The sequence below is a fragment of the Athene noctua genome, chromosome 18, assembly GCF_965140245.1.
Source record: "Athene noctua chromosome 18, bAthNoc1.hap1.1, whole genome shotgun sequence".
NCBI classification, from domain to species: Eukaryota; Metazoa; Chordata; class Aves; order Strigiformes; family Strigidae; genus Athene; species Athene noctua.
Window position 1 is genome coordinate 13715501 of NC_134054.1, and position 12382 is coordinate 13727882.

General features: G+C 62.7%; 1 protein-coding gene across 9 annotated transcripts in view; it reads right to left on the bottom strand.

Annotated features, from left to right (window-relative positions):
• Positions 1–125: 125 nt before the first annotated feature.
• BAIAP2 (BAR/IMD domain containing adaptor protein 2) overlaps positions 126–12382 on the bottom strand; it is a 44737-nt gene continuing 32480 nt past the window's right edge. For 2 of the 9 annotated variants that reach the window (XM_074921748.1, XM_074921753.1), the window contains 8 exons: positions 11470–11622; positions 9161–9388; positions 8315–8516; positions 7735–7936; positions 7563–7631; positions 6694–6856; positions 4824–4858; positions 3010–4050 (listed from right to left, as the gene is read on the bottom strand). In XM_074921748.1, coding sequence (XP_074777849.1) covers positions 3492–4050; positions 4824–4858; positions 6694–6856; positions 7563–7631; positions 7735–7936; positions 8315–8516; positions 9161–9388; positions 11470–11622 — 1611 coding nt within the window. In that variant the 3' untranslated portion in view covers positions 3010–3491. Of the gene's footprint in view, positions 261–2326; positions 2375–3009; positions 4051–4139; positions 4277–4823; positions 4859–4908; positions 6425–6693; positions 6857–7562; positions 7632–7734; positions 7937–8314; positions 8517–9160; positions 9389–11469; positions 11623–12382 lie in introns of those variants that run through there. The other 7 variants (XM_074921756.1, XM_074921754.1, XM_074921755.1 and 4 more) reach the window with 6 other exon arrangements.

The window sequence follows — 12382 nt, forward strand, 5'->3', positions numbered from 1 at the left end:
GCAGTGTGACCCTCTGCCACTGAGAGGAATAAGCTGAGTCTAGAGAAGAGAGAACTAGGGCACTAGCTTTAGCCTTTGGCTTTCAAAGCAGCAGGATTAAATAAACTCCGCCTAAAAATGAAGTCCTGGGAAGCCGGACATGCAGCGGCGAGGAGGCGGCGAGGGCACGGCGGGCGCCAGCGCTCCCGGATCAGCTGATGAGCGGAGCTGAGCGGTCGTTCGTCACCGTTGGCTTCAGCTGGACGTTGGCAAAGGGGTTTCTGCAGAGAGAGAGGAAGGCAGAGTTTAACAGGCGGGATGGCGGCAGCGGGGCCCGCGAGGACGGGGCACGGGCCCAGCGACCTGCCCGCACCCCAAAGAGCTTTTGCTGCAGAGCCGAGGTGGCTCTGCCGGCTGGGTGGGCTTCAAGGCTGAGCCCAAGCCTGAGCGGGGCTGTCGGTGAGCCTGGACCCACCAGCCCCGTCCCCTCCAGCAGCACTGGGAAGGGGTTAAGCTGGAGCTGCTCTGCGCTGCAGAGCCCTTGGGCCGAGCTGCCCAAGTGGTGGATAGAAGAGATGAGCCAGGAGCTGCTGCATGCGGGATGCTCTCCTACCTCACTTTCCAGCAGGCCTAAAGCTGGGGGGTGCCAAGGGGGGGCTGGCGCTGGAGAAGATGTTGCAGCCCCCCCGCCCCCTAGGCTCGAGCCGTTCCCACACATGGGAGCACCCCGAGATCACCCAGTTCTGCACCGAGGTGGGAGCAGGGGTTACACGTGGGATGTGAGGGGACACCTGGGCAAGAGCCGAGCCTGCGGCTCCGTGCCGTCCCGGCGGGGAAGCCTTTGGAGGAGCCAAATGTCGGAGAGGCAGAGTGTGGGGAGAGGAAGGGCGCCTGGAGGAGCTCGGCAGGGCCGCGAGGCCGAGCACAGCCCGGCTCCCAACAGTCCAGCTTTGGCCACCCCGCGGAGCCGGGCTTTACCTACCTGGGGCGTCCCCAGCGCCGTCCTGCTGCCACCGGCACTTACCGGCGACGGGCAGGAGGTAACTCCTGGGGAGGGCACAGGCAGCCATGGGGTACCGTCGGCTGCCTGGGGTGCTCCTCTGGGCCACCCCTGGGCTGCCCGGAGCCATCAGCTCCAAACCTGCACGGGGCACAGGGGCCGAGGGAGCCGCAGAGCACCCCCACAGCCCCCTGTCCTCCCCGGGGACCTGCACAAACCTTCTCCTTTCTGCTCCACCAGCCGTGTGCCCATGGCCATGAGCCCTGCTTGGCCCTGGCACTGCCACGGCCGGGCCAGTGGCGGGTCCCCCCGTGGGGCACAGCCTGGGTGTCCCCGCCACGGGCGAAGAAGCATCAGCAAGACAAACACGACTGTGGGGTTAAACCATGTGAGGGGCGGCCGCCGTTACGGGCTCCCTCTGCCTGGACCCAGCCAGCTTCGCGATGTCCCCACGGGGCAGGGGGAAAAGGCTGGGTCTCCCCCCAGCCTCCCGGGAAGGGCACTGCCACCCCCCCACCCCAACCCCTCTCCCAGTTCGCTTTTGCTTTCCTCAAAAGATAAATGGCTTTTGCTTAAAAATAGGGTAATTAATTTCCCACCTAATTAATGCAGATTCTTAGATCACTTTTCCCCCCAGGATGCCAAAATAGATTCTCAGGACTGGAGGGAGAGGAAAGGTTGCTTTGATGAGTCACCAGGGATTATTATTTTAACTATTTTTGTTCTGGCAGAGAAGAGCCATTGCTCCGGCAGCCGCGGGAAAACCAGCTCACGGATCAAAGAGAAACGGGGAAGGGGCTCTCCTGGGCTCTGCAGTGCCGGCGAGGGGGGTCTCGGCTCCTGGGGAAACTCCTCCGTCCCTGCCCTGGGGCCACAGCCGGGATTGGGACGAGGAGGCTCCCAAGGCGCGTCCCCAGGGTTGTCTACAACCAAAAGAAGCTGCTCAAAAAACTTGACATTAGTGCGGATCCACCCCGTCCCGCAGGAGAGGGCTGGGGACGATGACGCAGCGCTGGTGGGACGGTGGAGACCTACGACCGAAGAGGCTGGTTACGGGGAGCAGGGGAAGCAGCGGGAGCAGCAGCTCAGCGGCCCCGGGGGGAGCGTGGCCCCGGGGGCTCCCGGCGTGGCGGCGGAGCGAGGAGCCGTGCAGACGCAGCGCGGTTAGACCGGGAGCTCCCGCCACCGGGCCCGGGGACAAGCGGTGACCGAGGGAGGGGAACTCGCTGGGCCGGGTGCAGGGGGGAAGCAGAGCGGTGGCACCGTCCCCGCGCAGCCCCGCAGCCGTCCCCCGCTGCCCAGCACCAGCACACCCAGGGCTCAGCCCCCCCGAGAGCATCAACTTACTAACTACGGGCAGGGGCACCTCAAAACCTGGCCACTTCAACATCGGGGCTGCAAGGGAAAGAGAAGGCAGGTTGGACACCGGGACATGCTCCGAGCCCTTGATGGGAACAAAAGGTGTTGGTTAAGGAGAGGAATCGGGCTACGAGCCGGTGGCCACCCCGGCACGAGAGCCCGCTGCACACAGGGCCTCCGGGCAGAGGAAGCAGGAGGGAAAAAGAAGAAAAAGGAGGAAAAGTCGTGTTTATCGAGTTGCTGGTGCTGCCCGCTGGCTCCTTGCGAGGAGGGGAAGGAAGGGCACAGCCAGCCAGGAGCCACCTGCGGAGAGGAGAGGCCAGGCATGGCGGGGGCTACGGAAGGGAGGGGGGCGGCTTCCTTCCCCCCACCCCGGCCATCGCCGCTTTCCCACCGTCTCGGGGCCGGGAAAGCGCAGCCCCGCGTGCGGCACCGAGGAGGGAGTTGGGCCCTTAAACAGTTTTAGCTGCTCCCGCTCAGCAAAGCTGTTTAAAACCCGCAGGGGCTGAGCGCAGGCAGGCGGCACGCCGGGTCTCCCACGGAGAAAGGCCGAAAAACAACCAAAAAAAAAAAACCCCCAAAACAAAAGGCATGGCAATGCACAGTGGGCGATGCGGGCGGTGATGGGCAGCACACAGGCATGGCAGCCGAAAAAGACACCGAGGCCCAGCTCAATGCAATAAATAAAACTTTTATTCAAACAATAACTCAGTACAGGGCACATTTCTCTCTGGCTTTTAAAAAAGGTTTTTCAGCACTTTACAATCTCCATACAGGCTTTGCTAGGCTGGGTTGTTTTTGTTTGTTTGGTTGGTTCTGTTTTGTTTTTTTTTTCCCCCTCTACATTCAGTCATTCAGCATGAAATATCCCAGGTTAAAAATCTTTAGCAAAATTAGGACACCGATGCAGGAGGGTCTCGTTACAATACGCCCAAAGGCGAGTATATAAATCAAAAAACTTGTCCGTGTGTGTCTGTATTGCCAGCAATGTCCTAGTAAACAGGCAATGTAAGAGGTTTTAAAAATCACATCAGAAAAAGGAAGCGTGTACAGCTTTGCGGTGGAGACGGCCACGGGAAGGGCTACGGCCGGGCTCGGCCGCAGGAGCGGGACCCCGAGCGCCGAGGGGGGGGACCCCTGGGCGCTGCCTCGCTCAAGCCCGGTTTAAGGACGCGAGCACATCCTCGGATGGCTCCGCGCCAGCCCCCAGCGCTAACGTGAGGTAACAATACCTTGCTACAAAAAAATATATATATATATTTATAAAACAACCAGGAGTAACCCTTCCAGGGGGGGGCTGCCAGCTGCGCCCCCCAGCTGGCGGGACCCCAGCCCAGAAGCAGCCCTTTCCCCGGGGCGGGGGCTCTGCACCATCCGCTTCTGCCAACGCCACGGCGGTGGCGGTTGGGTGGAAGCGGATCGGGCAAGGGGGAGGCACGGGGCTGCTGCCCCCCGCGGCAGCGGCATCGCGGGCGCGGGCAGCCCGGATGCTCGGTAACAGTACGGACACCAGAGGCCATGCATATTTGTTCCGGTCTGGGAGGTTTTGTCCAGGCTCGTGCGAGGCGGCTGGCGTGCAGCCCCCGAGGAGGGATAGTGCATCGCTAACATTCACACAGGAGTACAAAAACCGGGTCCCACTAAAGTGTAAACTGCATCCAGGCTGCTTCAAAGCGAGCACAGACCGATCGGCAGTTTCTGCTCTGAAAAGACTTCAGAAACAAGGGCACTGTGAACACCAGGGAGGGGTGGAGAAGCACCATGGTTTCCTTGAAGATCACAAGAGTTTAAAATCCAAAAGTAGAGAAAGAGAAACGAGGGGGAAAGAAAAAAAAAAAAAAAGGAGGGGGGGAAAGAAGCAGAAAGCTCTTCCAAGCAGCAAGGGGCCGCCGCTAGCCAAGGTGTCCTCACACCGTTGATACCAAACTCCCGCTGCCGCTGCGGAACAAAGCACAGGAGACTGCCAGAGTGGCCGGGACTGGCGGCGCGCCGCGAGGCAGCACCGTGCCCAGGAGCCCAGCTCCCCGGCACGGCCCCGCGGGGACCAGCACCCCGCCGCCGAGCTTGATCCCTGCCCGGCACTGGGGGTTTGGGGTTCAGCCCCAAAAACGAGACAGGGCAGCTCCAAGGCAGAGGGAATGGGGATGGAGGAGCTGCTGGGTGGGAGAAGGTGCCGGGGAAAGACCCTGAGAGCGTGCGCTCTCGGTGGCCTCGCTATCGGGGGCTGTGGAGACGTGACTCGCTCCGGAGGAGCACGAGAGGTGTGAGGTTGGGGACAGCGGGGGCTGCCCCCGAGACCTGCCCTCCCCGGGAGACACTGGGTCCTTCCGCAATCACAGACAAGACCTGGACCGTGTCCTCCACTGCACGGCCCCATCCCAGCCACCGCCTGCGCCCCGGGGAGCCCATGCAGCCCCACGGCCTCACCCAGAGCCAACACCAACAGTTCAATTTCAGGTAACGTGAGAGTAAGGTGAATTCTTACCTGCTGACGGACCTCGTCCCGTAGTCGTCGAGACCCTGCGGAGAGGAGGGGAGGAGGCATGGTGAGGGGTGGGGGGCGTGGGCTGTGCCCGTTCAGGTGCCACCGGAGGGTCACACAAACAGACCAAAGTGCATCAGGACCCAGGGACGCGAGCCAATGCACTTGGAGAGAAAAGCTATGGAGATGATTCGAATGGGATTTAGACAGCAGAGAGCAAAGGTGCATCACTCTCCGGAGCAGGACTTTATCTGGCAAGACAAGGGAAAGCAACAGCCGGGAGAGCCCCAGTCTGCTCTGCCCAGCCCCACCGTGGCACAGAGCTCCAGCCACTTTTGAGGTGAGAGACACTCAAAAAGGGATTAAACAAGTCTGAGAGACACCAGTGAAATGCTCTGTGGAAAGACATGTTCCGTCTGTATTAACTCCCACCAGAAATCCACAGGGGTTTGGACCATTTTCTCCTTCAGCTGGCACTGAACGGCCTTTGCAGCGGGGAAGGACTCTGCTGGTTCGGGGAGCAGGTGGGGCCCGGGCTCAGAGAACATCCCGCGAGGACGCTGCTCCTCGGGTGAGGACCTGCCCTGGGCACGGCCACCGAGCAGCTCTGCTCTCTGTGACAAACACGGGACCGCTCCAGGAGGGAGTGGGAGTCACTGGTCTGAGCTGGCCACGCACCAGGGATCAGAGACCCACGTTCCCACTGTCCCAGGACACTCCCAATCACAAAACCCCAAACCAGCAGCAAACTCTGCTGGGAAAACCCAGCAAAGAGCAAGAAGTGGGGCTGCGCTCCTGTCCCATCCCCTGCAGAGAGGGGCCAGATCCTGGTTGGAGCTGCCACCTCTCCAGAGCGCCCTGCTGAAGGGTTGGGTGCTGCATGGCTGCCTCTCCCCCTCCTCATCCTCTCCCACCTGCTGGCACGTGCTGGGTGCTCCAGGGAAGCCGTCGTGGCTCATCACCACGCTCGCTCGTTCCAGTGGGGAAGCCCCACTCTGCCAGTGGCTCCTGGGTTAAGCTGGTCTCATCCACACACTCGTTCTCCCCACCTCGTTATCCGAGAAGCCCTGAGCTCATTCTGGACAATCACCAGAGCCCTGGCTGGGGCCTGCCCAGCCCCCCCAGCTCACCCCAGCATCCCCACGGGCCCATCACCAGCTTCAATCGGCACGTGCCAGAGAAAACGCTTCCAGCTGCCTGTGAACAGCCCGTTTCTGGTGGGAGGCTCCCATGGAGTCAGCAAATGTTGTCCTTTGGGGGTTTACGGTGCCGTTTTGTGCCACTCTCTCCCCGTGCCTTGCCCGTGGCACCCAGGCGAGCCAAACCGGCCCTTCCTCCCCATCCGCTGGTCTCCTCTCCTGCCACCTCCCGGCATCCCCGTCCCTTGTCCCCAGGAGAGGTGCTCGGCAGGAGACAGGGCCTCGGACAAGGCACACGGGTTGCCTGGCAAAAGCGGCCAAACGTCCGTAAACCCCAAGGGCAACATTGCTTGCGTTCGGACTTACAGCTGTCGACCTAGTGTAAGGCTTGTAGTGAGCGGAGGGTGGTTGGCAGAGGCCACTGGAATAGTCTTTAATTGCACAACCATAGGGCATTAGGTAGTCCTACAAACAACGAAGACAGGTTGGAGAGCAGCCCTCCTCCACCTCCACGTGGTCCACGCCACGCCAAGACTGAGAAGATGCTTTAACACATTTCACCCTTCTGCTGTAAAACCAGCGGCGGGACGGGGATACCGCAGACACCCGGGGCTCTGTGGGCAGGACTCCAGCCGGGGCCACCGCCCCGGGATGTGCTCAAGCATCTCCCGCTTATAAGAAGTCCCCCCCTTTGCCCCGAAGTGGGAGAAGCCCCCGCTGCCCCGTGGGCTCACCTGGGAGAAGGCGGGCACGGCCACACTGTACGGCCTCTGCTTGAAGGTGTTGACGCCTTGCGGCGGGAAGGCCTGGGAGGCCATGCCGTAGTCGGGTGGCGGGATGGCGATGTCGTCCTTGTCCAGCAAGTTCCCGGTGCTGCTGCTCTTCCCTTGCTGCAGGCTGGGGCGGGGGGGGCACAGAGAGCAGAGGCATCAGCACCAGCCTACCCTGGGCTGACACCCCCATCCACCCGCAGAGGGGGACCCCATGGCCAAAGCCTCCCCGCTCTGAGCTTAACACCCGCCTGTGCTGGGAGTTATTCACAGAATCAATCCCAGAACCATCCAGGTTGGAAAAGCCCCTGAAGCTCCTCCAGCCCAGCCATGACCCTCCCCCTGACCCTTCCCAACTCCCCCAGATCCCTCAGCGCTGGCTCAGCCCGACTCTTCAACCCCCCCAGGGATCCCGGGGACTCCCCCCTGCCCTGGGCAGCCCATTCCAACGCCCAACAGCCCCTTCTGCACAGAAATCCTTCCTCAGAGCCAGCCTGACCCTGCCCTGGGCAGCTTGAGGCCATTCCCTCGGGGCCTGGCGCTGGGGCCTTGGCTCCAGAGACTCATCCCCCCTCTCTGCCCCCTCCTGGCAGGGAGTTGCAGAGGGCCAGGAGGTCTCCCCTCAGCCTCCTCTTCTCCAGACTGAACCCCCCCAGTTCCCCCAGCCGCTCCCCAGCAGACCTGTGCTCCAGACCCTGCCCCAGCTCCGTTGCCCTTCTCTGGACACCCAAACGTGTCCCAGTGACACACTGGAGGAAGCGGGATATTCCCATCCCCAGCCCACAAGCCTGCCCCAGGAGGGGTGGGGGGACCCATCCGGGTGATGCTCCTACCTCGCGTGGACCCGCTCGCTGCCATCGCTGTCGAGGACTCGTGTGTAGGAGAAAGGAAACCAGCCCCTCCTGAAAGGCAAAGGCGTGGGATGAAGCCAAACCCACGTGTATGGGTGGAGGCTCCAGGAGAGGCTGCACGCGGGGTGCAGCGGTTCACAGGGACAGCTCTCACATTTTTGTTTTCTCGCTCTCTCCGTAATGCCAGCCGTCCCTGGCCTCCGGCACCAGCAGCGTGATGAGGTCACCCTCCTTGAAGCTCAGGAGGGTGCTGTTATCTCCGGCAGCATGAGAGAAAATAGCCTGCACCCTCGTCCTGCCGTTCCTCTCGAGCCCTGCGGCCATGGAGCTGGAGCGCGGCAGCGTCTTGTTTTCGGCTGGTGGGAGACAGAGACCAACAAGTGCCCCAAGTCCAGGACGCTGCGGCCGTACCCAGGCACGGCCTGGCACAACAGGTTTCTAACTTTGTTTATTTTACCCCAGGTGCTAATAAAACCTTCAGCGTGACTCACACCTTCCCCCTTAATGAGCAGGACCCCAGGCGGGGTCAGGGCACTGCCCGCCAGCCACAGCAAAGGGAACAAATCCCCTTGTGCGAGATTCCTCAAGATTTTCCCTCCTGGAAATCCTGTCTGTGGGCTAAAACCCTGTCCAGCTGAAAAGCCAAGGCGAAGCCCAGCTTTACTCCTTTCCTAGCCAGCACCACGGCGCCCCGGGAGCCCCTGGAGCGGAGGCCGGGGAGGACAGAGCCTCACCTGATGCGTAGCTGTTTTTCGGTGGCACGTTTTTGCGAACTGGGAGTGTATTGGAGTAAGAGTCACTCAGCTGCTTCTGAGGCTGGGGAGGAGATAAAGATTTGGGCTGTGCTGGCTTCATCTCAGACCAGTGGTTGTACCCCTCGCTGTCTGGGCCTGAGACTCCGTTCATCACCGGCATGGCCTCCTGCGCCGACATGCGCTACGGAGAGAGGAGAGGAGGGGGGGGAAGACGGGGAACGTCTTCATTAGGGCATCCCACCGCAGCTCCTGCAGCGGGACACAGCTCCAGGGAAGGTGGTTCACAGCCTGTTGGGTTTAGTTCCCCCACTTGAGACAAACTGCTCATGGGGGGAGCAGTGGGGTCACCTCTACGGTGTTTTACTGCTCCAAGTTGCCTCGCACCTGATAAACCCCTCCTGAGCTCTTACTGCCCAGCCTGTGCCCCCACACCACGGGGGAGACCCTATTTTGAAGGGTCTTTCATCTCATGGGTCATTCCAAGCTCCTTCTCCTGCGGTTACTCCTTGGTCCAGCCCCCAGCTCTGGGACCAGCTTGGCCAGGTGAGTCCAGCCTACAGGTTCCCCAAACCCGCCTGGGGAGCCCCTGCCCTTCCGGAGCTCCACAACCCGGGATGGGACGGGACAGGCTGCCCATCCCCACGTCAGCCGTGCCACCCTCCTCCCCGCATCGCAGGGCGGTGAGCGCACGGAGCTGCCCAGCCCTCCGCGCCGATGACGCTCCACCTAAAGGCAACTTGCTGAGGACAACGGTGACACGGGCCAGGCTCGTCCCTCCAGTTTTGCTCAGAAGGGCAGGACAACTTCCACCACGGAGATACTTACTCCTACAAAAGGTGCCAGCTCTGGGGGGACAGGGAGAGGCTTGGCACCAGGGATGGGGTCAGAGATGATGAGGTTGGATTTGGATGTAGACAGAGGGTTGGGCATAATGGTGCCATTGCTGCTGGCAGCCATCTGCTGCATCAGCTGTATAGCACGGTCCGGGATCTTGTTGGGATCCGAGCAGGACTGCTGCCACAGCGGCAGCTTCTGCGTCAGCATCTCCTTCCCCTGCAACAGAGAAGGACGAGGCGTGAGGGCACAGGGGTGCAGAAAACCCACCCAGCTCCTCCGCCCTCCCCGAGCAGCGCTGCGGGAGGCAGAGCTGGCCTGACCCTGGCACAGGCGGGATTAAACACGGGACTGACTGATTCCAGGCTCTGACAGCAGCCGAGCCAGGAGGGTGTCGTGAAAAATGAAAAGGAGGGAAGAAGGAAAACGTAATTCCTCTCCCCAGCTCATTCCAGTATCCTGTGTGGGGCAGCTCCAGGGGCTGCAGGGAGCCAGGCAGGGGGCTGGGCTCAGCTAGAACTAAATACAAATAGAAAATAAAACCCAACTGAAGGCTTGGCCAGGCCCAGCCTGTACTCCTGCTGCCACCCAGGTCCCGAGGGACTGCTGCTCAGTCCCAGCAGCCTCTGGCCCCACCACCCTCAAGAGCTCAACCCCGCTGTTCCCTGCCGGCGGGCAGGACCAGCAGCCGCCATCCACCGCCTGCCCGAGCCACGGGAAAACAAAACAAAGATTGAGCAAAACTTGCCCTTATTCCGCTCACACCCCCACGCCCTGTGAGGCAGCATCCCATCCCGCGCCACCGAGGGAGGAGACGTCCCAAACCCCGCCGGGGTCATTCCCCAGCCAAACCCCTCCAAGCAGCCCCTGCCCGAACACGGCGCCACGGAGCGGCTCTAGGGCTGCGCAGCACAGGGTGACCCGACGCCTCTGCCCAGCTTCACAGCCAGGCTCATCTGGAGACACCTTGGTCCCCAAGTACCAAAACCCCTCCGAAGCCGATTTCAAAGGGACAGAACGTTTCCCCGCTACCGGGCACCGGCTCCAGCCGAGGCGCAGCCTCCCTGCCCGGACTGCGGCTGCTGCCTGCGCCCTGGGGAGCCACGGGCAGCGGCCGGACGGTGGTTTTAGCCCACAAGGCCCACGCTGGCTGCCAGGCCGGTGCAGGGCCGGGCACCCGTGTCACACGTACCCCCACCACGCTCTGGACGAGCCACCTGCAGAGGCCTCCTTGCAAAATCACCCTCCGCGTGTTGCTGCTGCGAGAAGTTTCTGGTTTCCCCCTGCCGTAGCCACGCTGCAGGTGCCGGCACCCTCGTGCCTGTTGTCACCCCACCCTAGGGGGGATTTTTTTTTTCCTCCTCTGGCACTACAGGAGGAGTTCACATATGCCAAGCGTGGCTCCAGCCCGCAGCGCCGCGCGAGGACAGTGCTGACTAATCCAAACTCCTTCTCCTGCTCCCCGGTGCCAAGCGCGGCGGTGACAGATGGGTGCTGCGAGCGACGGGGGGTGGCAAGGGGGAACAACCAGAACGGGAGCACGAGGCTGCGGGAGCAGCACCGACACTCCCAGCCCTCACCCGGATGGATTCCGCTCCGGACCAGCGCAGGGGGCCCTGGTTGGCTACTCCAGCCCCCAGCCCAGAAGATGTGAGCTGCCAGGAGTGGGGTTTGGAGCAGCAGTTTAGTCTCTGGTTTAATCAACCCCTGGCCTTAGCAAAGGTGGGAAGGCGAGGGTCAGAGTGAGCCTCGCCGGGCGGGCAGCGCTGCTCTGGCTCCGAGCAGGGACATCACTGCTTTGCATTTCTCCTGCTTTTGCAAATCATGAGCTGATGCGTGAGGAAGGTGACCAGCCTCTGCCAGGGCAGCACCCTCAGGCCTCGGGGACCGTGACCGCCAGCTCTCCTGTGCCGGTGAAGCCTCACCGTGGAGGGGGTGGCACTGCCCCGGCGAGCAGGATCCGCTCCCAGGCTTTGCTGCCACCAAACCACGGTCACTCCCGTCCACCTCGTGCAGCCAGAAGCTGCTTTGAAACGCAGAGCAGCACCTGGGGGAGACGTGTCCCCTCGTCAGCCTCTCCCAGCACGGGAGCACCCGGACACCCTGTCCGTGGGTCACCCACTGGTGTTTTCCTTCCCCTCTGCCCCCTGAGCTGCGGGGGCTGCACCAGCCGTGGCGTTCAGGGTATCGTTGGCTCCGTGGGCAACGGCTCGTGACAGAAGCATCCTCCCGGTGCCAGGGCAGCCCAGGGGCCATGGGAACACGGCGGCAGACCGGCAGCTCCGGTGGGACCGACTCACCTTGGCGTGGTAGGTGATTGCGCTCTTGGCGACCGCGCACTGTTTCTCTACCAGGAAGCAGAACCGCCTCCTCTCTTCCGTGAGAGCCGTCTTGTAGCCATCGGAGACGTAGTTTTCCAGCTCGCCTTGCTTGTTGCTGATGGCTTCGATGTACTAGAACAGAGGGGAGAAGCAGAGAGGTGGCTGCCTCCGCCGGGCGCAGGGTAAGGGGATGGTGCAGCTCCTCCGGAGAGGGCTCAGCGGTGCGGCTGTGGGGCTGAGGGGAGGGGGGCAGCAGGCAGGGTGCCTGCAGAGCCCCCCCCGTCCCAGCACAGGACACACACACATGTGCCTGCACGGCCCTTCCAACCCACCCTTACTCACTGGAGCCCCCCCACGCAGAGGCGCTGACTCAGCGCGTGGGCCGGCAGCGGCGCGGGCGGGGGGACGAGCTGTACCGCACGCAGCCGCCCTCTCACCAAACGGGCACCGCAGCCGCTCCCAGGCACTCGCACCGCGGCCCCGAAGGTCACCCCTAGGGCTGGCAGCGGCCCCCGCAGCCCCCCCCAGCTCAGCCCTGCAGGCACAAACCAGGCTGAACACCCTCGGCACCTCCTCTGCTGCCGCAGCCTTTGCCAAATCCCTGCCCGCTGCTGCCCATCGCTGCCCGCAGGGACAGGCAGGGCCCTGGGGCCGCACGCGAACCTCTCCATCGGTTTGCATCTGCCAGTCGGGCATGCGGCAACCGGGGGACAGCGGGACGGTGCCAGGGCAGGCACCTCCCTGCCCTCGACGCTGCACCGACACCGGGGCCCCTGCCAGCGCCTGCAGTGCTGCTGCAGACACGGGACACTCCTCCGCCAGCACCGGCTCCTGCTCTGCCTACGTGACTTCTGCCAGCGCCACGGTGCCGTGCCGGGCAGGGAAGCGGCAC